This window comes from Cibotium barometz, chromosome 3, assembly GCF_041138505.1.
Source record: "Cibotium barometz isolate CiBa-2024 chromosome 3, ASM4113850v1, whole genome shotgun sequence".
In the NCBI taxonomy this organism is placed as follows: domain Eukaryota; kingdom Viridiplantae; phylum Streptophyta; class Polypodiopsida; order Cyatheales; family Cibotiaceae; genus Cibotium; species Cibotium barometz.
The window spans coordinates 73,541,804-73,568,213 of NC_141048.1; the positions used below are offsets into that span (position 1 = coordinate 73,541,804).

General features: G+C 42.3%; 1 protein-coding gene across 3 annotated transcripts in view; it reads right to left on the reverse strand.

Annotated features, from left to right (window-relative positions):
* Positions 1-13,726: 13,726 nt before the first annotated feature.
* Positions 13,727-26,410, reverse strand: part of LOC147640508 (uncharacterized) — a 60,197-nt gene continuing 47,513 nt past the window's right edge. For 2 of the 3 annotated variants that reach the window (XM_086781389.1, XM_086781381.1), the window contains one exon: positions 13,727-14,453. In XM_086781389.1, the coding sequence (XP_086637515.1) occupies positions 14,446-14,453 (8 nt within the window). In that variant the 3' untranslated portion in view covers positions 13,727-14,445. The remainder of the gene's footprint in view (positions 14,454-26,410) is intronic. The other variant, XR_015263191.1, reaches the window with a different exon arrangement.

Below are 26,410 nucleotides of genomic sequence, written 5' to 3' on the forward strand. Positions count from 1 at the left end.
AGTACTTCTCTCTCCCACTAACAATCCCCTAAAGTGATTCCTTTACAAGAACTTGACTTTGACTTGCCAAGTATAAAACCCTTTAGTGCTCTTTTCAAACACAAATGGCGTTGCCATTGTATACAAATGAGGTGAATGAGAAGGTCTTTTGACTTGAGTATGTCTCAAGGCTAGTGTTTAGTCTGGGTTTAATGAAGATTTAATGGCAATAATTTGTTGATAATGTGCACCCTTATCTTATTGAAGACTCGTCACACCATGTTAAAAAAAAGTAATTTGGGTCTCAATTCTTAAGGCGCCACACAAAAATAATATATATATATTGTTGCTTCTCTCTCGGCACGATTGCTACACTGGTCCTTCCTTGTTTGATATATTTGTTTAAGTTCTTTTGAGGAGCCACACACAAACCGTCGATGCTTGCGCCACCAGCTTCACACAGACGGTCGGAGACAGGGTTGTGTAGAGCGTCTGTCCAATAATATTTGCCGATATATTGTTCTCCTGAAATTGTTGTCGAGTTCTACTTACTGTGTGGGAGTTGCTCAATGTTGTTGATGCTTCCCAATCGTGGCCCTAAACACCTTTGCAACTTTACTACAAAAGGCTTCACTATAAACCAACTTAGCTCCTCTCTCTTATCTGCTCAAACTTCTTTTCTCCTCTAAAAGCAAATTAGTAGATGTCACAGCAGGGGGATGTAGATCTTTCTGCTCTTCTAAAGAGAGCACATTAATAGTTTGCTTAAAGCTAGGAGTAATGTGAAGACTTCACAATAGATGGTCATCTTTTTACCTTGGGAGCCTTGCCAAAAAGCATGTGTCATGTAAATAAAATTAAATCATCAAAATAATTCCCTAAAGATAATTCAAAAAGCTTAATCGGGTATGTAAATAAAATTAAATTATCAAAATAATTCCCTAGAAATAGCTCAAAAAGCTCAATCGGCCCGAACTCTTTTAAAACAGATAGTAAATAATTATAATCTTTTACTACGGGCAGATTAATTTGTTTCCAGTTGAAAAGTGCCCCTTTTGGTGCTATCAACAACATGGTGATGCTTTTCTCGTTGGGGTTGTAGCAGGATGTTCACATATGAACTAAACTAATGTTGGACGTCAAAGAGAAGATTTGATCCTCTTGAGCGCTGCTAGCCATCATCCCACCTACTACGATATCTCTGGTGAGCTTTTTTCGACGCTCCGTGGGCTGTCCTACTATACACACACACACACACACACACATGAGAGTCTCCCAATATATCAACAACCGACTCATACTTAATACTGATGAGTCATGCTTTTTCTGTGTCTCACAGCAGCTGAGAGATCGTTTGTGTGTCTGTTATCAGCAGTAGGAGAAGGTTTATGGGGATGGAATGGAATGACCTAAGAACTGGCCTTGCAATTTTGTTCTCCGCAGGGCAGGAACCTATCTACTCGACTTTTTCTCCATCGCTGTCGACTACTCCCATGGGACCAGACAAATCAAGTTTTTCCCTACCATTCTGCTAATGCTAGCCGTCAGACAACTCGTCTCGATGATAGTGTTCGTTACAAGAATACCAAGAGAAGAGTGCTCCATCACGCGGCCAGGCGGCAATAGCGGTGGCTTGCCTGTTTAAACAAGGGTGTTGCTCTGGCTTCCCAAAGCACAGCCGCCATGGCTGGCTTGGGTGATCCACGCGGTCACACCTGGCACCAGTCGCCTTGTAGTGGCCTGCATCTTGGCCAAAGCTGCCCCACACAGCCCGGTATACTAGTCTCTAATATGCCATGCCTCTCTCTCCCTCTGGCTGGCTTAGATCCATGGAATTCGTCTTTTTTGGCAGGTCACAAAGCACTACAAGACGGTGATCGCAACCGATTTGAGCGAGGCACAGAGCAAGCATGCAGGGTACGTTTGCACGCCTGCTCAGATGTTGGAGGAAGAATTGGAGAGGATCGTGGGAGGGGAGGGTTTGGTGGATCGTGGCAGTAGCGTAGGCTCTGCATTGGTTTGACCTTTACTCGTTCTATGCCCAGGCCAAGCATGTGTGCTTACAAAGCCTCCTTGGCGGCCTGGGGTTACACTCCGTGAGCAACAAGGTGGATGCTGCGTACTCTAACTTCGGTAGGGAAACGGGGCCTTTTTGGGATCCAGCCACGGGAGTCATCTTCGACAAGTTCAGGAACCTGTCATTCCCTTTCAAGCACGTGCTGGACTACGACATCGATGGCATAGGGCCAGTGACCCGCTTCAAGTGCAAGAAGGAGATGTGAGTAGATGCTTTCCTGGTTTCCTTGGGATCCTGGTCGGTGCTGTAGTGCCCAAGGCCATTTTTACCTTGGGTTACCTAAGCATCCAGAGCAGCCCACGTGGCTACCCAAGCATGCTAAAAACAACTGAATTGACACAAGTAATACGTTAAAAAATACTAAAATTTACTGAATTGACGCAAGTTATTGGAAAAGAGCAGGACACTGCTCAAATTAGTGAAGGCCATTACATGACAGATCAGAGGAGGGGAGAATTATCGTCGTATCACCTAGCCATTACACTGGTAAAGCATATGGGAGAAACTAATGCAGTTTGGAAGCGATCATGACTAATTCATAACTGTGTCTTTGTGTGTGTGTGTGTGTTCGTGTTCTCTCTTTTAAATTTGGTCTTGTGACTGCCTAGTTCACGCAGGAGTGCTACCCGGCTTCTGGTGATGTTGTGAAGAGGGTCTCCCAAATGAGGGCCCACCCTATGTCCGGGGTTGCTTCAAGTCCTACAAGCTTGCTGGACTAGCGCTCCTGTGGCCGCTTCCATCACATTGCAAATACTAGTTAGTGTGGTTTTTTTCATTTTAAAAAAATAAAGTTTGCCAAATTGCATCCCTCATTTTTTGTTTTTGTTTTTCAAGCCAAGGTCAGAAGCGAGCAAGCTTGTTCTTAGACTCAAACAAAGAAACACTTTTGTCATTAGCTTCATTATCTTCTCTAGTCTCACAGAGGTTTCACTGTTTTCTTAGGACATTACCTTAGAAGACCCTCAGGGCATTACCCCGGAAGAACCTTAGGGCATTACCCCTCATTCTAGGGCCTTTTATGCTAGTGACAATAGCTTAGAGGGTAGTGGGCTTAAATGAGAATCTTATGGAATACCTAGTTAGTCTAATCCATGGACTAAAGAAGAGATTTAAGAATATCACACACACAGACATTATCATCAAACCTAGGTGCACTCCATGCTCTGAAGCTTGCAAAACAAGATTTCTTTTCTTTTAATTATGTTATCGTGTTTTGTGTGAGTGCTTGGGTAGCATACTTCGTGTAGTGTAGAGCATATTTGAACATGAATTTGAAAGCATACTTGGAAGCAATGTTAGATTAACATCCGCAATCGATGAGCTTGAAGTCTATTTTCTTATGTTTGGTGGGGATTCAAAAGTACCTCACAAATTAAAAAATTACAAATTCATTACCACATTTGAAAATGAGTTTTGTCTCATGAATCAATACGTAGGACAAATGGCCACCTTCCACACTGAAGGTGTTTTGGTCCACTTTCAATATCGAAAGTACTATTTGGGAAACGGGAGAAGGGCACGTTCTTCTATGTTTATTAAATTTCAGGGAGGACTGTGCCAACTCCCACCATACTTTATGTATGGTTTTTTCTTTTTTCTTTTTTTCACTCACACAAACGAGCACAAAAATCCTATGACTTGATGAATGATGTGTAAATCATATTCAAATGTGGTAATGAATCTGGAATAATCTACCTTGCGATGTACTTTGAGATCTCTATTGATGTCCATCGATTTTTCACGTCGAATATAATCATAGACTTAATGTTCATGCTCGTTCGAGCTCTATAAGGTGTACGTATAAAGTTGAGAAAGACACACATACAAAGAAGACATGCGGCAGAAATGGCATGGGTTGGAGTATCCATCTTCATTTAATCGCTTCAAGATGTTTATACGTGAACGGAAGGACACGTGCTCTTTTGAAGTATGTTGACAATGCACATGTGCAAGCAATCAAGAGGATAAGGCTACCCAAGCATTCTAGTTTGTGTACCTAATACCTTTACTCAGTTTTTCTACTACCCTTCTCTCACTACAGTAAAGCTATGAAATGTTCTTGAGTTATGTTGCTGCTACTAATACAGATAGATACCCACACAAGAGAAGTGAATTTCTCAAGGAGAGAATTGATCACATCGATTAGAGAGAACAACTATACAGCCCTCGCAATTGATCACATTGATTAGAGAGAACAACTATACACCCCTCTAACTTTGAGCATGTCCCAGGTGTGGACTATTTGTCCAATAAATTTTAGAGAGAACAACTATACACCCCTCTAGCTTTGAGCATGTCCCAGGTGTGGACTATTTGTCCAATAAATTAATTCACATCTAGTGAGTGAGAAGACTTATCCAAAGCCATTGGTGGGTGAGAAGACTCCCTCTACTTTCTAGACCGAGATGCACTTGACTACTCAAACATGGTAGCTTCGCATTAAGGGAGGGACTATAAAACATGACCTTAGGGACTACATAATAAAAATTGATAAGGGTAAAGCATTGATTTATGGCACTGTCATAGTGCAATTTAGACATCCTTGGCTTCTTTGATATGTATAACCTTGGTCCTTGCTTCTTATTGTGTCTCCTTTATCTACTTATTTTTCCTTGCTCTAATTACACCCTAAACCCTAATTACTCTCTTTAAATACATGCTATGGGTAGTCCTGGGAGCTTCGATACCAAATTGGGATTTAGCATTGCTAGGGAGGCTCATAACAAGCAATAATCTTCACAATCAAGTAATAATAAAACCACTTAATCAATGAATAACTAAAGCTTAATCAAGATAAAAATCACACAGTAATAACATTAATCAAGCTCTAAAATGAAAAACTGATTACATGATTTTATGGCTCTCAAGGAGCCCTTATCTACAAGATATATGCACCCTTGTACTAATAAATCCTCACACTCCATGTGTCACCATGTGCTTTCCCTGTGCTATCTTTTTAACCAGACTTCAACTTTTACAAGTGACCATATAAATCAACCTTTGAGTTAAGACCCTTAGTCTTTCTTCTTCCCTTTTTAATGTGCATGCTCTCCTCCTTGCTCTATACTTGTGGTGTACCCTAACAATTGCTATTTCAACAAAGCCTACATCCATGAGCCTAGAGATGCAAGTCTCTAAAGGCATGAACCTAAAGACGTGAGCCCACCAAATGTGCATGAGTCCATCTCAACAGACCTACATGAGCTTATTTCATGCAAAAAAGGCATGAGCCTTTATGTGTAAGCCTACGTATGTGAGTCTAGAGACACGAATCAATACACGTGAGTCTACAAGCATAAACCTAGAGACGTGAGCCTAGCAAAAAACAAGGTTCAAAAATGTCCATTCAAATGTGTGTATCTTCATTATATGTGTCTCTAATTAAAATTATATGTGTATAGAAAATGTGGCCTTGGGATGATGAACAAGGCACTAGTGTGGCCACCATAACATCACCCTGCATCTTGAGGGGGTTCGTCATCATCCTACATCTTGAGGGAGTTGGAACACCAAGCCACTCCACACATTTTAACTGTTTCCACTCCCCAATCTTCTAAGACAGTTGAAATGAGTAGAGTGACCAAGTCACTCCATGCATTTCGACCATTTTCATTCCAGGAGTTGTATGCAGTGATCCTCAAGGGTAATTCATGAGTCGGAAACCACTCACATTTACATGTAAAAAGGCTACATATCCTTGAAAATAAACTTGAAAAGATGAAAGACTCATCTTATATGGGTCAAGGAAATTTTGTCAATGAGTAACATAGTTATCCGATTCGCTTCGGTCAACATGTGCAAATGCAAGTTGTTGGATATTGAAGATGACAACCAAGACTACGAGCCTCTTCCAGAGCCTAATGATTGTGGGGATTGGATTCATGTCCTGGTAACCATGGACACTCTTCCACAAAATCTCGAAACAAAGTTTGCAAGACTAGACGAGACAAAAATAGCCTCCATGTTCATTCTTGTGCAACGTCCCACTTCGAACCACTAGCTAGTGATTTATCTGGCAAGGACTCCTCCACACAAAAAGATCAACTTCTGCATCGCCCACAATCACCCAACCAAGAAGGAGAAAACCACATAAAAAGTATAAGAAGTAACTCCTCCTTATGAAGACAAATCTTCAATGGCTTCACTACGTTAAGGTCATGGTTTCAAATGAGACCTACAAACTGACCTAAACAAGCTGCTAGCCAATAAATGTGACAAGGAGCAAAATATCTTGGAGCAAGCCAAGCATGTCGAGCCACCAAATACGTAAGCTCAACAATGTCAAGGCTAAGCCAAAGAAGGTAGCCAAACTCAAAGAGCTCACCAAGCCTCAAGAGGAAGATCTAAAAAAGCAATTGCCCGAGTACTTTAAGTCCTATAATATCAGGGATAGAATCGTATACAACAGTAACAAGGCTTAAAAAAGCTCGAGCAGAGAACCTTGTCGAGGTCAAAAAAGTAAATCTCGTTGGCCTAGGTGAAGAACCTAATCCAGTGAAGACCTCACCCGTAAGTAAGAATGAGATTTAATAGTCTTGCTCAAAGAACTTCACGATATTTTAACCTTGAAATATATTTACATAAAGGGAATTTCTTTGGAAATGGTGAAGCAAACCATCCCTCTCCATAAAGGCGCAAAACCATCCGAACAGAGAGCATATCACATGAATCCCAATTACTAACAAATGGTCAATGATGAGCTAGACAAACTCGTTGATGCAAGATTCATGTATAAAATTAAGCACACTGAGTGGTTGTCGCTCAAAAGTGATTGTTTCCAAAAAGAACGAAAGGGTTAGAGTGTGTATTAACCTCAAACAGATTAATGCAACCATAGTTTGCAACCACTATCCCTTGCCTTACACACACACTAACCATACGTTGGAAAGAGTCACCACGGTAGAAGCTTACAGCTTCTTGGATGGATGGCTTCTTAGGCTCTAATCAAGTGACAATCAATTGATTAAACAATATAAGGCAACCTTTACTCTAGAATGGGAAACCTATGCCTATCGCTTCATGGCATTCGGCTTGACCAATGCTCCCCAAGCTGATCAATATAAGACACCATTTGCTATGGAATGGAAAACCTATGCTTATCGCTTCATGGCATTCAACTTAACCAATGCCCATGCCACCAACGATTGATGTATATAGCCTAAGGATCTCCTTCAGAATATCATGGAGGTATTCATGCATGCACTCGCTGAGTAGAAGGAGAAACTTTCTTATATCTTAAGCTAGTCTTTGAGAGATACAGACTCTACTGCATCTCGTCATCGAACCCACTCAAATGTTAATTATGGGTTAAACACCGTATCATCCTCGGATACATTATCTCCAAGAACAACATCTCCATGGATAAGAAAAAGATCCATGTGACCTTGGTAATGCCACCACCCATCAACTACAAGGGGGTGTAAAGATTTATGGGACACATAGGGTATTATAAAGATTCATCTTCTTGTATGCCATACTTGTTAGACCCTTGTATAAGCTATTGATTATCTTCAAATGGATAGACAAATGCCAATAGGCATACAAAAAATTGAAGAAAGCACACCCATCTTGAGATTCCCGACCTAGGACCTAATTTCCATGTGCATATGCTTCAGCTTTCATTATTAGATGTATGTTAAGCTTGTGACCTTTGCTAACCGTCAACTCAATAAAACGAATGTAATAACACAACCACTAAGAGAGAGGGCAAGGCCATGGTGCATTATCTCTTGCTTACCAAGTTGGTTTTCTTAAAGCAACATTGTCTTATTTGGTGTCAACAAGCCTTCCTTGCCCACAAGGCACATCGCCATCACCATTCCATTTCCAGAATTCCAAATGCATAACTTCCTCTAGGCGTGGAAAATAATCTTCCAAATGTTCCATTGTTCCCCTTGACCACGTACTAAAATGGAGTGAAGACATTGTTTGGCCAATGGATTTCCATTAGCCAAACAATTGTTCCACTTGACCACATATCGAACACTATTTAGTTAATGAATTTCCAATTGGTTGACCCATCAAGAAGGATAGAGCCAGAGAAGTAGACCCCTATCAATTGATAGCACAATGGGAATGCTTTACAAGAAGAGTCAAGACGGCATCATAAGAAAATGAGTTCATGAAGTTATTCTTGAGCAACAATCTCATTTTGGAATATAAGGGGAGCATACTTTGCTAGGAACATGACTGGTCGCAAGACCATGGTGGCCTACACTCTTTGGAGATGTAGTTGAGTTTGTCAAATGCTACAATGAATGCCAAAGACTGGCATGGTTCAAGAGAAGAATCAAATGCGTATAATTTTGGAAAAACCATTTGAAAAATGGGGCTTACACTTTGTCAACCACACTAAAAGGGAACCCAGGCGCCCTTCATATAATTGTCGCCGCCGTGATTACTTCTCACACAAGCAACACAACCGTGCTTCATAATAATCACCACCGATTACTTCAAAAAGTGTCTTGAGGCCGAAGCTATGTGAAATGTTGATGCGAGATCTACCACCAAGTTCCTCTATGAGAATGTGGTTACTCATTTTAGTCTCCCACTAGAAATAGTGAGAGCGATCATGATTTTATAAACGAAGTGGTGGAGTTCCTACTCAAAGGATTCCTTGTGGTTTATAGAAAGTTGACACCAAGCTAACGGTAAAGCTAAAAAGAACAAATAAGACGTTATGCACTATTCTCACCAAGATGGTAAAGGCATCGAGAAGCGATTGGAAGCAAGTTGTAAACTTGCTAGATGGTTGGGAGTGTACGGATTTGCACTGTCTACTTAAAAAAATCACATAGTTCTAAAAATAAAAAGATTCATTCTTGGAGTTCTTCATCCGTGTGTCATCGTTTTAGAGGGTGCTTTGTGTGAAGCTACCCGATAATGAAATGATGCATTTGGTCATCCAATTTAAAATATCAACCTTAACCCAAAGCTCCAATCGAGTATTGACACGTCAACCTAATTACAAGTCCTTAACCAAGAGAATGGAATTGAAGAGAGGTACTAATCCCCACAAAGATTTACTCCATTTCCATCAAATTAGGGTTTTAGAATTCCACTTGGGCTTATTTGTCACACATCTTCAACATTCATTTGGTGGGTCAAAGTTACCATATGTTAATGAATCACCACGTATTATTTGGGGGGGAAATATGTTTAAGATGGGCTAAACAATGCCGACAAAAAAAGTGTTTATGTTATCAAATTGTAAGCTAACAAACCTAGAGTGGGAAATGGCACCCCAAGCAAATGATGCCAATGAAAAGTGTCTATGCTTTCAAATAACTCACAATTGAGAGCAGGAACCATAAAGGCCTATTGCATCAACCTTAGATATGGCATTCTACCAGATTGTATACAAGGTGGCTATAATAGCACACCTTTTTAGGTTACATTTGGGAGCAAGTTGTAAATATGATCTAATAATGGGCCTACCGCACCGTATATACAAGGTGGTTGTAGCAGCACACCCTTTCTGGTTACATTTGGGCTTAATGCATTCATGCCAATGGAGCACTTGTTCCAAGTCTTCAAATTATAGCAAGGCATAACCTCAAGGGATACCCTTTTAGAGCAAAGGTTAGTTGCCTTAGAGTAACTAAGCCAGCAAAGATTGTGATCCACATATGAAATGATAGTTAAAAAACTACAACATAAGCACTGGTTTGACAACCAACTCAAGGACAAGTTCGTGAAGGTAGGAGACATGGTACACCATCAAACCGAAAATCAAGTATCGAGGCCAAGTCCCTAGCAAGTCCGCAAAGTTACTGCGATAAAAATAGACACCCTAGATGGGGCTAAGATGGAAGGATACTTCAATGTAGCAAAAAGCTAAAATGCTACTATGTACCCTCACCCAAGACAAGCTAAATTGCTACGAAGTCACCAAAATTACTCCTCAAGGCGTGGTAAAGATAGAGTCCCTAGATGGGACAGAGATGGAAGAATACTAAGCTAAAATGCAAAGCTGAAGCACTACTCTCACCCAAGACATGCTCTATCAAATCCACAAGAAAAAGGAGAAGAAAAAAAAGGCTGATAATGAAAAACCTAGTGCATGCCTCGAGGCGAACTCCCAATTTAAAAAAAAGAACCCAAGAGGCTGGAGGCCTAGACGCATACATATGTCTGAACAAACAGCCAACCTTGATGGTGCGACTAAAATAGAACCAATGCTTGAATTGGCTCACCTTAAGCTACAATTTTCCCACCAAAAAGGCTACTTACACTACGTGCCAATCTTGGTTGATACCAAGTCTAGCCAAAAGGTATTGTCTTGGAATACATGGACGCCACCCAACCCTCGCATATGTGCAACAACATAACAATAGTAAACATTACCGTAGTTGTTTTTAAAGTGGAGGTTTTCATTGGATTTGAACATGTGTCTTGCAAGACCCCCCTCGAAGGTACAATGAGAGAATGCATCATTGTGCATCGCATCCACTGATTGTGTAGTCAACTCTAGCGAACAAGAACCAAGACACTTGAGCTCCCCTACCAAATGGTTATCGTACCCTTGGTGAACGAGGATATCCCGAACCCTTCAACGTCCAGAGCCTTGTTGTCTAAGTACACACCATTATTTTAGGCAACCCCTAACACACAACACTCCTCTCTCCTCGACGTGTCGGCCACCATCACCCACTCCAATAGTGGAGATCCAAAACCTCATTGACCCTTGGGGAGATCAAACGTCAACCTCAACGAACCCTTGGGAAAGACACTAATAAGGAGTGGGTACTCAAGAGTACCTTGGCTAACCAAGGCATATTTGATGCCAAAGCAAGGACATGGTATCCAACATTTGGTCTAATGCCTACCTATGAGCACAAAGCTACCAAAGCAAGACCCTCAAGCCAAGGTGTGGCAATCTCAACCTATGTCGCCCCACTACAAGGCTTTAGAAGCTCCATGCCTCTACCAAGAAAACCCTTATGTTTGGGTCCCAACGCCTCACCATGTCTGCACCACAACTACTAAGCTAAATAGATCTAAGCGATGATCCCAATATCCAAAGTGATCTAAGCGATGGCCTGAATATCCAATGCCACCCAAGCAGATGCCCACACAAGAAACACTTTGATAGATCCCAACAAAGCTCTTGGAACTCAAGGCTACAAAGAAACCCCTACATTTAGGATCTAAGATTAAAGAAAAATGTGCCTCACGTGTCTATAGACACACCCTCGAATCTCAAATCTAAGTGGGTGTGGAGACCCAAAGCTATGCCTCCAACGCCACCCGCAAAGTTTAATCAAGAGTGGAGAGTAATGGTGGATGACACTCTCGACTCACATTACGACACCGCCAACGAAGCAGTCGAACAATGCATAGATGTTTCACCAAGTCCATGCACGATGGTTACACCGTTGTCAATCCAAATCAAAAGGATACGCCCTTGGTGCAAGCCCCAAAAGAGTTGCGTATATGCTCCCTTGACACCCCTAACGTCCCCCAGGCTCGAAGCCCTGAGAGAGTCATGTATACACTCCCTTGGCACCCCCAACATCAGCTTACTAGCTAGAAGACCAAAGTTCTAACAAGCACACCATGATGACGTCAAGATTTCGTCAGCAAGCAAAATTCTCCACCTTTGCTCATTGAGCCCACAGTAATTCATAAACCTTAAACCCCCATTGTACATATGTGACATATTTGTCCCATCCAAGCTTACAATCATATTTAAACCACTTTAAAACCCAAGACTAAACAAAAAATGATTTAAAAAACTAAAAACTCACATGCACACCCCCTACAAGTGTACATAGCGACACACACACACACACACACGATAATATATGCAAATGTGCACCTCCTACATACGTGCTCACAACACATACTATAACGGAGAATCACTTGTGCGATCATAAATGCTAAAATAAGAAAAAGTAGAACAATCCATGAAAGCTTGCCTGTAATCAAGGCTCTGAAATCACATACAAATCCATGATGCCTAAGTGGTTTGGCCTCTAACCATGAGGATGGAAATAGCCCTCCGTAAGCCAAATGTGTGCAAGCTAAATGCTCTGTAAGATAGTCCAAAAGTAATACGTCAAAAAATAGTGGCCTATTAACCAACCATCGATCTGCAAGTACCTCCAAAGAGCTTCAATGAATGCAACCTTCTCTACTTTGATTTCATTTTCACACCTAACCTTGCCTTGGTGACAATTAACCACGAAGAAACACACTCTTAACATGGTTTCATTTGCTCGACCTACTATAAGGTGGCCATGATTATAAGGGAGGTACATAAACCACTTCATAGGTTAACATGGTTTCATTTGCTCGACCTACTGTAAGGTGGTGAAGGTGACACGTGCATGCTGCAATTGCCTAGGTTTGAAGACCTAGGGCAAGAGGCTTCTAGTGTGTGGGATATTTATTAATTAATCGAATATATTTCTAGGAGGAGAAACTAGGCATCTCCGATACTCTGTAACACTCCCTCACCAAAGAATAAAAAGAGGAGTACGTTTCCAAGGTTCTTAAATGGATTTTATGCTCTTCTGTAATTCTAAGGCAAAGCACATTGCTGTGTGGTGCAAGAGGTCAAAGCCTAGAGATGTGTACTATACGGCCACATAGATTATGAGAGTGAAAACGGAGTGGATAAACTAGTTTTGTGACCATCCATGCATATGCTCTTTTCTTTTTAAGACATCGTACTCGATTTTTGATTTGGTGCCACGTCTTGTTAGTGGAGCATCCATCGATAGTCAAGTTTCACGTATTTGATTTTGTGGGTAACACACTACTTTCTGGAAGCAATCGGTACATTAAAGAAGAATACATGAATTAATGTTCTGATAATGGTGTACATTTTTTAAAAGAAAAAAGTAAAAATAAAACAATTAGGTGAATTGTAAGTGAAGGACGAGACACAACGTAGGTAGTCGACTAGGGAGGGTGTGTTACGCTGTATGTATTCAGAGTCAAAATGTCAGAACTACTTTTCCAAACCAATAATGGCCGATGGGAGTTTCCACTCAGAAAAGATAACAAATCCTTAGACATTACCTATTGCAGTGACCAACGTGGTATATTGATTGAAAAGGCATTTGCTGCCCCCCAGGAAAATCCATTGACAATTACTAGGAAGAATGCATCTGCAGAGCATTCATAGCCCAGAGCCATCTATTGACACACTGTCAACCAGCCATAAGGTTATCATTCTTGCAATAGTATCCACTTTAAGGCTAATATTATAGTAATGCTTTTAGGCCTTGCTATTACTTGCATGATGACAAGGATCCAGTGACTACTACACCATCCTATATGATATATGTTAAGGTAGCATGCAATATTATTAATATGCTTTGATTTTCTGAACTCGTGTGAAAGGTCATGCATGATCATATATCAAAAAACAAGAAATGCTATTGTGAATTTTTCTCTTGACTGTCATCTTAATGTACACACCCAAAGGTTTATGTTAGAGAGCCGTAGCAGAGGGAGAAGTATGCAAACTGGTCTGGATGAGGGTTTTGTGAATGCAAGGCAGTAACTGTGTAAGGCCTAAAAAGAATTGACGGGTTAGCATAAAATTTTCACTACCAAAGTGCTGGCACTACAAGAATCAAGACTAAATTAATATCGTGCAATACAGTACCATCGAAGCTACTCGTCAAGATGTGTGCACACTGCAATTGGCATTCTAAATGATACAAAACAAGGTAAATTATATGCCTGGTGCAGAGTCTTGTAATATTGACATGGAAAATTTCACACACCTGCGTGTTATCTGGCTTCTCATGGTTTTTCTCAAGCTCGTATGATGAATCATGACCATAAGAAAAGTCTTAAGCAATGATGGGTTCAAAAAGTGGCTTTAAAAACACATTCTACAATCTGAATGCTGCTTGTAAATATCCTACATAGCTGCTCGTAAGACATCAATCATGTAGAACTGAAAAATCATCAGCAGAGAGAACCACAGAACAAAATCCATGAACAGTATCTTAGCAAGAAACTAGAACTTCTTGAGCAGTTTGAATTGCCCCAAAAAGCTCATGGTTTAGCAATCAAGAAACAAGGCTTTTGATATTTTTCCACTAACTCGACAAAAGAGAACCTAGTGAAAGATTACACCAGGGTATTGATGATTATCAGGATCTCACCCTCTGCTAAGTCTATTTTCTTTTGATTGGATGTTTGTCTACCTTCGGCCACTCCTTGGCAAGCGATAAGGGGCCAACTGTTTAACGTACACAAGCCATGCTTGAATATCTTTAGATACTTCTGGCTTCAGGAAGTCATCAGAAAAAAAACTTATTTTAACTTTCATATTAGGCGTTTTTCAAGGCAGGCCACAGAAAGCTTACTGTCACCACGAGGCCAAGGCATAAATAGATGCAATTTACATCACAAACAGCTTCTCCTTAAACACCTGATACAGATGTACCAAATCACCAGAGCATTAATAGAATCATCTAGTCAATAAAGATTTACAGTTTACTAGAATAAAATATGTTCCAAACCAATTTCTCTCTCTCTCTCTCTCTCTCTCTCTCTCTCTCTCTCTCTCTCTTATGGCGTTAGCCTCCGCCCCTAGCCCTACCCTCTGCTCACCCACCATGCACTAGCACCCTGCCCTGTTCGCGCACACCTACTCCGTGCTCTGTCGGCATCCGCCCATGCCGCCCTGCTCTGTCCACCGCTGCCCGCGCTGCACGCATCCCGCCAGGCCCTGTGCTGGCTGCCTCCGCCCTCTGCTGCCTGGTACACAGTGCGTCACTCGCTGCCTGGTAGACTGAGGGACTGATTTCTCCTTCTTCCTTCTTGTAGTCTTGTATTTCTCCATTCAGCGTGGCAATCTCTTTCTCCATTCCATCTACCTGTCTAGCATGTTGTTCTTTCATCTTGACCATATACTCCCATCTCCCACTTGCGGTGATCTTCCTCGATAGTCAAAATGCAGTCCTTGGTAAGCACACTGTGTCCATTTGGTTTTGTACTTACATTGACCCGCGCATCAATCTTGTCGAGCACTTTTTTCAATTCCCCTTGCAATCCATCCCGCCTGCTCAATCTGGTCACTTTTGGCTTAGGCTACTTCTTGCCTTTCTCAAGTTAGGCGCCTTCAAGGACATGGGTGAAGGCGGGAGCCAGCCCGACGCGCGATGAAGTAAGGGTGGGAGTGGCTTCTGGTTGATGGTTCAACCATTAGACCGAGATTGGGACCTCTTACGTTGCAGACCTCAAGGTGAAGCTTCAAGAGGACATTGTGGAGACCAAAAATGAGATTGAACGAGGGTGGGCTGCAGTAGCGAAAAGAGAAGTTGAGTGGACAGGGGTTACCAAGAGACACATGACACCACACACGCCCACTATTATTCATGACACGATTGAGGAGAATAAAAGAAGGGAGATTCAGAAGTTACATGTGCAGGTGGCTGGACTGCAAGGAGGGGAGTCTGCCAAACAGATGCCACCATACTATGTCGGAAAATGCGCATAGAAGGCACACCATACATGGATGCATGGAGAGCAGGTAAGGACACCACATGTGCCCGCCCACCCACCACTACTCAAATTCATGGACACACCAGCCAACAAGCATTCTTGGATCATAGAGTAGCCCTCAAAGGTGAGGAAATCTATCTTGGTGATGACCTCAATCCCACACAGGTGGAGCATAGGAAAATGAGCATGCCGTAGGTTCTTGAAGCCCACAAGGCGGGAAAGTGGGCAGTTTATAGATGGAAACATCATCATCACAGACAGACATCCCACAAACGGACACGGGGGATATGGGAGGGACCACACATCTGAGGATGGCAATCTGGAACTGCAACGGGACTTTGTGGTAAGACATTGGGGGATTCAAGGAGACTTTCACAAGACGGGACATCATCTTCTATAGAGAGACGCACCAGAGCCAGCAGATGGGACTACCACATGTATCAGGATACCAATGGAAGTCAAGTTACCGGGGGGAGACCCGAACAGCAGGAGGGGTGGGGGGATCAAGACGAGTAGCGGTCTTATTCAGAACACACTAACAGCCCATGGGTAGTAGAGTGGGTTCAGTTATATAGATTACAGCCTCGATATGCATCTATGTGACAATATGCTATTTCGTCCTTGATTCTTCATGATGAGCGCCACAGGAGCAGGAGGAAGATTCCATACACAGCTCTCTCTGAGGATATCACTGGCTTCTTGGGATTAGGCGAGGTTCTCTTAGGGACTTTGTTAGGACCAAGAGTGAGCAGAAACAGATGTATGATTTTGAGGACCCTATCAAGTTGTGCCGGTGATAGACCAGGATGGCACAAGGCTCCAGTGGATCACACAGGACAATGGAACCATCACTTTTTATGGGAGATGCCTCCTACAGCTTGGCTCATGCCATAGCCTTGCCATCTCACACTACACCCAGATCCATTTACCCCATGATTGTGATCTTATCTATGCAAATCAGCTCTACCGTCATCTCTTGGGTGTAGAACCCTCACTACCCTCACCCCATAGCTCACAACAATCATCCACACATCCACCATCAACAGTTTTCCACACCCTCGCCGGACCACCGCCAAAGCCTCCATAGGCACCAATGTACCATGCCTCAAAATTGTTGGCCTGACAACGAATGCCATATCACATGTGCACGTCTTCTGCATGAGTTACCTACTGGCTAAATCCAGAAGCATGAAGCTGAACGGACTAGCTGGTACCTTACTCCCCGCAAGAAACAAGCACATTGTCATAAACAGCACGAGGACTTGTACCAACTCTTCCTGAGTGGGAATTCTGACGAGGCTTGGCGTGGGATCCGGGAATGCCGCTTACCCACCCCCATCACAGACCCACACATCTAGCACTCATATGCGCATACATTAGACCACATACCCCACCAAACCTGAAACTCGCAGCGGGTGCCCGGGGGGGGACTAGGGCGTTTGACACACTTGTCGATACCATCAAAGCATATTAAAACATTTAAACATGGCCACAACCTTAACACATATCCATCATCACTTTCCATAAAACATAAAGCTGGACAAAACATCCACAAATGCTGAAAATGGAGCTTGCCCATGTGACACAGCATACAGGCCGGAATGGGCCGACCCCCCCCCCCCCCCCTTGGAGTATTTTGTTACCCAAGGAGAATAATATCATGTACAAGCTTTGAGGGCCTTACTCTCCCCACGGAGATGCCGGATTATCCATATACAAATGCCCTAACACAGCCCAACACGAGGCAACCAAGCCGGAACATAGGCTGTAGAAATGCCGAGCCAACAACATAATCCATATACCTCCGTGTGGGTACTGATTCTTCCCCAAAAACCACGGGTCTTCATGCAATAGAGCTAGTACAGCAAGTACAACTCTCCATTCAGCCGGTACAACAGATACAATGGCTGGTATAGCAGGTACAGTGGCTGGTACAATAGGTGCAGTGGCTGGTACAGTCAATACGGTGGTTGATACAGTAGGTACAACAAGTACAAATGCTAGTACAGCATGTACAATGACTAGTACAACACGTACAATGGCTGGTACAACAAGTACAAAAGCTGGTACAACCGGTACTATGGGTGATACAACAAGTACAAGGATTGGTACAACCAGTACAATGGCAAGTACAACAAGTACAAAGGTTGGTACAACCGGTACAGTGGCTGGAAATCATAATAAATTATTGAATACCCTTGCCTTCAGTATTTCTTCGCGATGGAAGCCTCCAAAACAGTCCCCAACAGCCACAGCCTTCAAGAGAGAGAAAGAGAGTAGCCATCCTTAGGGCAGCCTGTAATGGTGGCAGAGGCTAGTGTGCAGCAAGAGAGCCTCTATTAATGAAGAGAGAGGGCTCCAATTTATAGATTTCGGCCTCCCATGAGCTAAAATGGCACGAGAAGGCTACAATGTCAAGTGGAGAGCCACACAATAGCTGAAGTGACAAGTGTGAGGCCACTTGTCTCATTTTGATCCACTTTCTAACAAGTGTCAGGCCACTTGTCTCACTTTGGTCCACTTTCTTGTTGCCACATGTCCCAATCTAAGAGATGGGTCCTTCCATAAACTCTCTCTAAAAATACCCCAACTAGTAGACATTCTGTCATAGGCACTTTGCCAACTCTTGGTATCTGCTCAATTCCAAATGTAATGACGCGAACAGAATTTCCATTCCCAAAGCTTGTACTTTCCAAATATTTAGACATCCTGGAGTCCACCAGACTCCTTTCATACGGGAAATGTCCAGGCTAGTGACATCCTCCCCAACTTCTTAAAAGTTGTCCATGGTTGTGCACCACCTCCATGAGGGGATGGGGTGTGATTGGCCTCATCCCACCATGTCCATCCCGTCGTCCTTCTACGGGTAGTTGGAACTTGAAGAGACACTGCCACGAGGAGGATGCCATGGATGATGGATGCCTTCTTGTCACTTGATAGCTTGAGAGAGAGAGAGAGAGAGAGTGAGTGAGAGAGAGAGTGAGTGAGGCTTGAGCCTTGAAAGTTGAGGGAGAACTTGAGTGTGAGGATGGGGGGGGGGAGGGGGGGTGTGAAGCTTGAGAGAGAGTGTGTGTGAGGGAGAGTGTGTGTCTTGAGAGGCTACAGCTTGCTTGTGTGAGAGCTTGAAACTTGAGACCTTTGTCCTTGAGGCTTGCCGCTTGAGGGAGAAAGAAAGAAAGAAAGAAAGATTTTATTAACGTCTTCCAAAAGACCGAACTCGGCCTATGAGACAAATCGGTGTACCTGTATGGGGTATCCTGTACCTGTATGGGGTATCCTCTGTCATCCCAACAAAATGAAAAAGTACCGAACTAAAAAAGCTGAATCTGGGTGTGCAATAAGTACAATGCATTCCAGACTTGTAAAAACCATAGTGTGATGCATTGGGCATTTATAAGAGTAACTATTGGCTGTGATTCATGCCTTGACTATTTGGAAACACTAACTTCTTGGGGCTGATTTTATGGTCAAGACATATCATCAAAGCCTAAGGTACTTCTTGACATAAACAAAGCTTTCGGAGATGCATATGAGGATGGCAAACTTCTTGTCTATGTTTCATTTTCAGATTATGCACACTCTAGAAAAGATAAATGTGGTGGCATAATCTATGCCCTTCTCTTGAGCATAACAAGCCTTGCCTTGTAGGTAGCGGGTTGTCACGCTACCATCAGCTAGATGCATTGTCTAGAAAACCATTTGTGGCTACAGTGTCAATTCATCATGTCCATGACATAACTCATCATGGGTACTAAAAATAAAAATCAAAGAAAGTAACAAGAGCTGAAATGTCAGATGTCATCCCAAAACAAAAAGTGTCCAGCTCTCATATCACCCTAAAATATCCCGCATAGGACGTTGCAACATGGCACCCAATGTAGTAAAGCTACGCCGACGGGATAAGTCATGTGGTGGACTTTCTCCCGCCGTAATGGCTATGGCTTGAGCCTTGGAGAGAGAGAGAGAGAGAGAGAGAGAGAGAGAGAGAGAGAGAATGGCTATGGGTTGAGCTTGATAATGGCTATGGCTATAGCTTGAGCTTGTGATGGATAGAAGGTGGAGGGGTGCTCCTTAACGAAGGACAAAGACCCACCCAAGGCCAAGCAAGAAGCCCCAGAACAACCATAAACGTGCAAAAACGGCCTATTTTGTCAAAAAAAAAACGGTTAGAAACAGTCAAAACCAGCAATAGTCTGAAACAAGGGGAAAATTTCATTTTTTTTGGACCATATGATATCGTATGGTGTTGTCCAGTACAAATCGTACCATATGACACAGTCATACATCGTACGAGAGCAACTATGATTCATTCATTTGATTTATGCTTGTGAGCATATTTGTGTGTGTGCCAAGGATCGAGGATGCTTGGTTAAACCCAAGGACGAGCATGTGTGCACGTGTTTGTGTCTTCTGACATATAGCGGGTGCATGTTGATCTTCATAGGAAGAGAATCATGCCAGCAAACTCCTCACTAAGGGCGACTCTAGAGGTGCAAGGGATGGGAGTATCTACCAAAGAGGTCAAATCCAAGGTCACTTTATGTGAAGAGTGAAAACTGTGAGGGCAAGATGCTCCCCGAAGCCAAGCACAAGAGAAGAGGACCCAAGGCTAGAGAGTTATGGGCAAAGTGCGGGACAAGAATAATCTAGTGTTGTTTGACATGGGAGCCACATATAATTTCATTGCGGAACTGTTGGGTATCAAAACCGAGGAGATGGGACCGGCCCTGCATGGGCAGCAAGTGTTGCATGGTGATGCAATGGTAGTAGCACCTATCATTGCTAAGTTGAAGATTCATGTCCAAGGAGGATTTCTAGAACCTTGGGAGAGTGCCCGGAAAAGGAGCCACAAAAGCTTCCGCATGTGTCATTGGTATCAGAGCATCAAGCCTAGCAAAGCTCAACACTGATTCAATCCCATATGATGGTGTACAGGTCCAAGATACACGAAAGTACACGGATACGAAGCCCAAGGCAAGGAACACAGAATCGGGAAGACCTCCTAGGAGGTTTGTTGGCGGTGTTCCACCTAGTTAGAGGGGATGGTAGTCCTGCAAGCCAGATAGGTTCTCAGGCAATGGTCCCAAGGGAGGTTTATCCTCCAAGGGGTGATGTGAGAGTGCCAGACTCATTTCTCAGGAATGAAGACCAAGACAGTGTTCAGAGTCAAGGCAGGAATGGGATGTGGACTAGATGGAACAGATGCATAGATCTTATTATGAGACAGAGTGGTTTTGGAGACCGGGCCAGGCTTTCAAAGAAAAGGGTTGCCAAGGATGGATAGCCAGCTGACACAGGACTCCGGGAATAGAGTGGGATGATGACAGTCATCCAAGGACAGGTTGGAATCCCGTCATCGAGTTTAGCAAAGGGGGATGTCATGTGCATGGATATGCCATGGACATTCTCAGAGATTACCCAGAAGAGGGCAGGTAGAAAAAGACAGTAAGAACCAGAATTTTGGAGCACAAGGTGCAAAAGAGAACTAGTTTGGGCTTGGAGCACGGACATGGAAGGTGTAGGATGCTGTCGGCTGCTGAAAGGGAGCTATCGGCTGAGATAAAACAGTCTGTCGGCTGACCCACATGAGGCAGCTGCAGGGCGCATCAAAAATATGGAATAATGTCCAGTCAACTCGCCGACCAACAGTCCGCCAGTTCTCCATAAAGTCCAAGGGATTATAAATAGCACAAGAGGCTCATTTTTATAGTCATTCACTCTCATAAGGGGTGGGTCTTTAGGGTCCATATTAGGACTAGAATTTTGGTGATGTTCACCCTTTTACAAGGCAGCCTAGGGCTAGAAGACCCCCACAGCTTCCACGTGTTACATGGAAGGACACAACAACCTACACTTGGCCGACAGGGTCTTGATCAAATCGGGCTTCTGCTGCAATTATATGAGCTTGGCTTGTGCCTTAATCTAATCTTTATTTGTTGCAAATCAAGAATTAGCTTGGAATTAAGCATGTCTATGTGGATGCACACGACATGAATTGGTGCAACAATTTGTTGAGCAGCTTTTCAGGTTGTATGGATTGCCTTTTGGTATAGTCGGTGAGATAGGGACTGTTTTCTAGACATTTTTGGGAGTTCCTCTGATCATCCTCAGTTTGATGAGCAAACAAAGGATGAATCAGGTTTTGGAGGATATGCTTTGTGCATAGGTCTCCAAGAAACCATGAGATTGGGAGAAGTACATCTTGATTGTGAACTTTGCCTATAATAGTACTAAGCATGCAGCTATTGGATATAGGTCATTTATACTGATGTACCTATACCAATCTAGATCTCCAATAACAATTGGACTTAAGGGTATTCAGATTGATGAGGCTAGAGATTTCTTGAGAGATGCAAGAAATGCTAGATAGTGCACGAGAGACTACCAAAAGTGCACAAGATTGTGGACGGCTTAATGCTGATAGGTCAGGGAATGCTAGTTTATTTGAGTGTGTCCAAGAGATCAGAGACGTTACGTATGGGGAAGGTTGTGTAGTGAAGAATCACTAATGCAAGATTAAGTAAGATAAGAAGCTAAGATATGGGAAATCACCATGGATTAATGCATGTATTAAGAAAGAGATAATCTTATGCAAAAGCCATGATGCCTAAGTGAGTTAACTCTTCACCAAGAGGATGGAAATAGCTTTCTATCAGCCAAAGTATGAAAGCTAAAGGCTCTAAGAGTCCAAATGATCAAATGTCCAAAAGATACAATAGTGGCCTTTTATACTTGAACCCACGACTATAATTCCAAATTCTAACTAATAAAGTTACTACTTCATTACAAACGATCACTTCCCAAAGATTTTATCCTCAAAATCTATCACATGTACACTTATGAATCAATGGGAAGCGAAGGCTCCATCATGCCCATAAGACCATAAAAGTAAATGGAAGATCCCAAAAGTAGCCATGTCGATAGCATAGTCGGTGTAGAACTAGATCCTCCAAATATAAGAAAAGAAATGTTCTTGGTCTTCTGCATGGTCCCATGAATAAAGTCTCCGAGGAAATGATTGAATAAACCTTCAATCAATCTTAGAAAACTTTAGCCCATAAGCTTTGACTATCCGATGAAGAGTAACTATCAACTCATATGTAGGAGACTATCTTGACATTCATGTCATAGTTCAAAGCCCCTGCAATTCCTACCTTGAAATGAGCTACAAATGAATTATGTACAATGTCAAAACATCCTCTCATCATAAGTCTCCATCACAATAGCCATTGGAGTCCATTTAGATAGAGAAAAGACTTCCAAAATCGCCTTTGCAGAATCTGTCCAAAAAATTACAGAATGTATATCTCTCCATATAAGAGGCAAAAAGTACATGGAAATCATGCCACATGATCAAGAAACATCCACCATAGATAGACCTTGTTGTTGCACATAAGAAAGTGGCTGCCATGTAGCTTCATCCATGGGTAAATACTTCCATTTGATAAGGAACTCTTCTATGCTTCTATTCCTCAACTCTCTTGTCCTTCTTCTCACAATCCTCTCCGGCTCATAAATGATTTCTCCCTCTTCATCCATAGGTAGAAGCTCTTTCACCTCTTGAGGTATAGAACCCACATACTTCTTTAGATTAGATGCATGGAACACATTATGGATTCTTGTAGGAGGAGGAAGGTCAAGCTTATAAGCCAATCACCAACTCTTTTGAGTACTAGGTAGGGACTATAGAACCTATGAGCAAACTTGGGATTGGTAGAATCCTTGAGAGTGTTGTGGCAGCTCTTTGGTAGCTTCAAGAGTACAAAATCTCCTTCAGGACACTTCTCATCTGAATTAGCCTTCATAACTTCTTGGGCTTTCTTCATATTGTCCTTGCATAGTTGAAAAAGTTGCCTCATACTCTCCAACTCTTCTTTAGCTAATGGGTTGACCACCTTGTCTTCTTAGAAAGTTATGATATAGACATTCATCCCATAAAGATTGTATGTCATGACAATAATGCCTTGAATACACCTCAAGCCACTTGTTGGTACACTCCGTTTGACCATCCATTTGAGAATGATAGGCTGTAGATGGATTAATTTGTGTATCCATGTTCTCATACAAAGATCTCCAAAAAATTTCCATAAATTTGGTTTCTCTATCACACACTATGCTAAGTGGCAAGCCATGCATCTTGAATACATTCTCCATGAATTGCTTGGCAATTTGAGATGCTCCATATGTGGTCTTAGAAGCAATGAAGCGAGCTGATTTGGTAAGCTTATCGACCACCACAAATATTTGATCCCACCCATACTTAGTCTTGGGAAGACCTATAATAAAATCCATAGAGAGTGGGTCCACTTTCCATATGGAATGAGTAGAGAATTGTTCCTTTGACATGAAGGACATTCCATCACAAACTTCTTGACATCTCTCCACATGCCTTTTCAAAAGAAACTCTTGCTCACTTTGTCATAGGTCTTTAGCACACCAAGATGACCCGCAAGTGGAGAAGAATGCATCTCATGAAGCACCTTAGGTATATAGGATGAAGTGCAGACAAGATACACTCTATCCTTGTACCATAAGAGATTGTTGAGAGAGATATCTCCATGATCACCTTGCTTTAATTTCCTATAAATATGGGCATCACCCTCATTTAAAAGATATTTCTCTAGAATTCCTTTAATCCAATCACTATAGACCTCCGTGATTGATGTCATATTGCAAGCCCATATCCTTGACAATGCATTTGCTACCACGTTGGCTTTGCCCGGTGTATATGATATATATATATACCTAGATGAATCCAAGAACATGGTATAAATTTAGAGAGTGGCTAGCCACCTCTTTTGCTTGGGAGAGAGGTTTGGTTGAGATAAGAAAAATTTCAACACTCTATGGTCACTTCTCACCTTGAAATGGGCACCGTAAAGATAATGATTTCAGGATAGCAAGCATCTTGCTCATATATGTGCAATCCCATCTCCTTGTCGGTAAGCTTTCTACTCTTAAATGCAATGACTCCATGCTCTTGATATAAAATAGCCCCAAGTCCCCTGCCACTTGCATCCGCTCTCACATAGAAAGTCTTCGAAAAATCGGGACACACAAGAATGGGAGCTGAAGTGAGTAAAGCTTTGAGTTCAGTGAAACTCTTGTTGGCAATGGAATCCCAAAAAAGATTCCTCTCTTGAGAAGATCAATAAGAGGTGCAACTATCAATGCATAGTGCTCCATAAATCTTCTATAGAAAGAAGATAATCTCAAAAACCCTCTTAGTTGAGTTACATTGCTTGATGTCGGTCAAACTTTGACACATGCCACTTTCTTTGGATCTGCCCTTATGCCATTCTCTTCCACCAAACGTCCAAGATACTCCACTTCATTTGCTCTCTTTTGCAAAAAGCTTGTGCTTTCTCATCACCTCAAACACTTGCTTCACATTAAACAAATGCTCCTCTTTGTTCTTGCTATATATCAATATGTTATCGAAAAATACTAGCACAAACTTGAATAGAAAAGAAGCCAATACTCAGTTCATCAATGCTTGGAAGGTGACCGGTGCATTTGTTAGGCCAAAGGACATGACCATAAAATGAAACAATTTCCTTTTGGTTCTAAATGTGGTCTTCTCTTCATCATCCTCCTCCATTCTTATTTGATGGTATTTTGATCTCAAATCAATCTTAGTGAAGAATTTCGCTCACTTGAGCTCATCCAAGAGATCATCAATGAATGGGATAGGGTACCTATTCTTGATAGTGACCTTATTCAAGTCACGATAGTCAATGCACATGCAGAAAGACCCATCCCTCTTCTTCACCAATACAACAGGAGATGCAAATGGAGATTGTGAGGGTTGAATAAGACCCATTAAAAATAGATCTTACATTGCTTAGCCACTTCTTCTCTTTCCACCTTAGATAATTATTGATAGGGAGGCTTGTTGACGGCCTTTACATTCGGTTCAAGTACAATGCCTTAGACAATCGTCAGTAAGAAGGCTTGTTGACAGTCTTTGCATTCGGTTAAAGTACAATGCCATGATTAATCTCCCTCTTGGGCGGTAAACTCTTTGGTACTTGAAAAATGTCTTCAAACTTCTTAAGAAGGGTTGCCATGTCTTAATCTATGTGCTGTCCTCCACTTTCCATCCCTTCTTCGGCCAAATGCAACACATAGATGGTGCCAGGAGTCTTGAGTTTCCTTTTTAGTTGCTTTGGACTTTCTTGGTTTTGCAATTACGCCTGGTTGACCACCTCTCTTTGCACTTAATTATAAGCCCTTTCTTCTCAACTCTTCAATCTTTGGATCATCCATCCTTTGAGTTTTGTTGAAGGTTTGCAAAGGCTTTTTGTTGAAAGCATTTCCATTCTTTACATCAAAAAGAACTCCACTCTTAGGCTGTCCACCCCCATAGATTGTAGGAAATCTAGGAATGGAAGATGGAGGTGTAGAAAGAGGGTCTCTATTCATGTTGGAATAAGTAATAGGTGGCTTGTATGAATCCTTCATGAAAGAGATAGATTGTATGAATCCTTCATGTACCTCCCTTTGCCTTTGCGAGAAGTCATGTGTTCCCAATCATGCATAGTTTCTTCTTCATCCCAATACATCTCCCCATCTACCACTATGGGCTGATTTGCCTTTGGATTAATGGGTATCCTCTTGGCCTTCCCAAAACGTGAGACTTGTTGTGATTTGTCATTCGAGAGAGATGGACCAGCAGACTGAAATTAGATGGTCTTAGATCCTTCATAAGTGGCCTCCTAGCATCCACCATGAATCCATATGATGAGGTCTTCATAGAAGCCTCTTGCATGGCTTGCTTGCCTTCCCTATGACCATCATGAGAAGCTTCATGCATAACTTGTTTGCCATCATGAACACCATCAATTCTTCCTTAATGGAATCTCCAAGGTGTTGACTCAC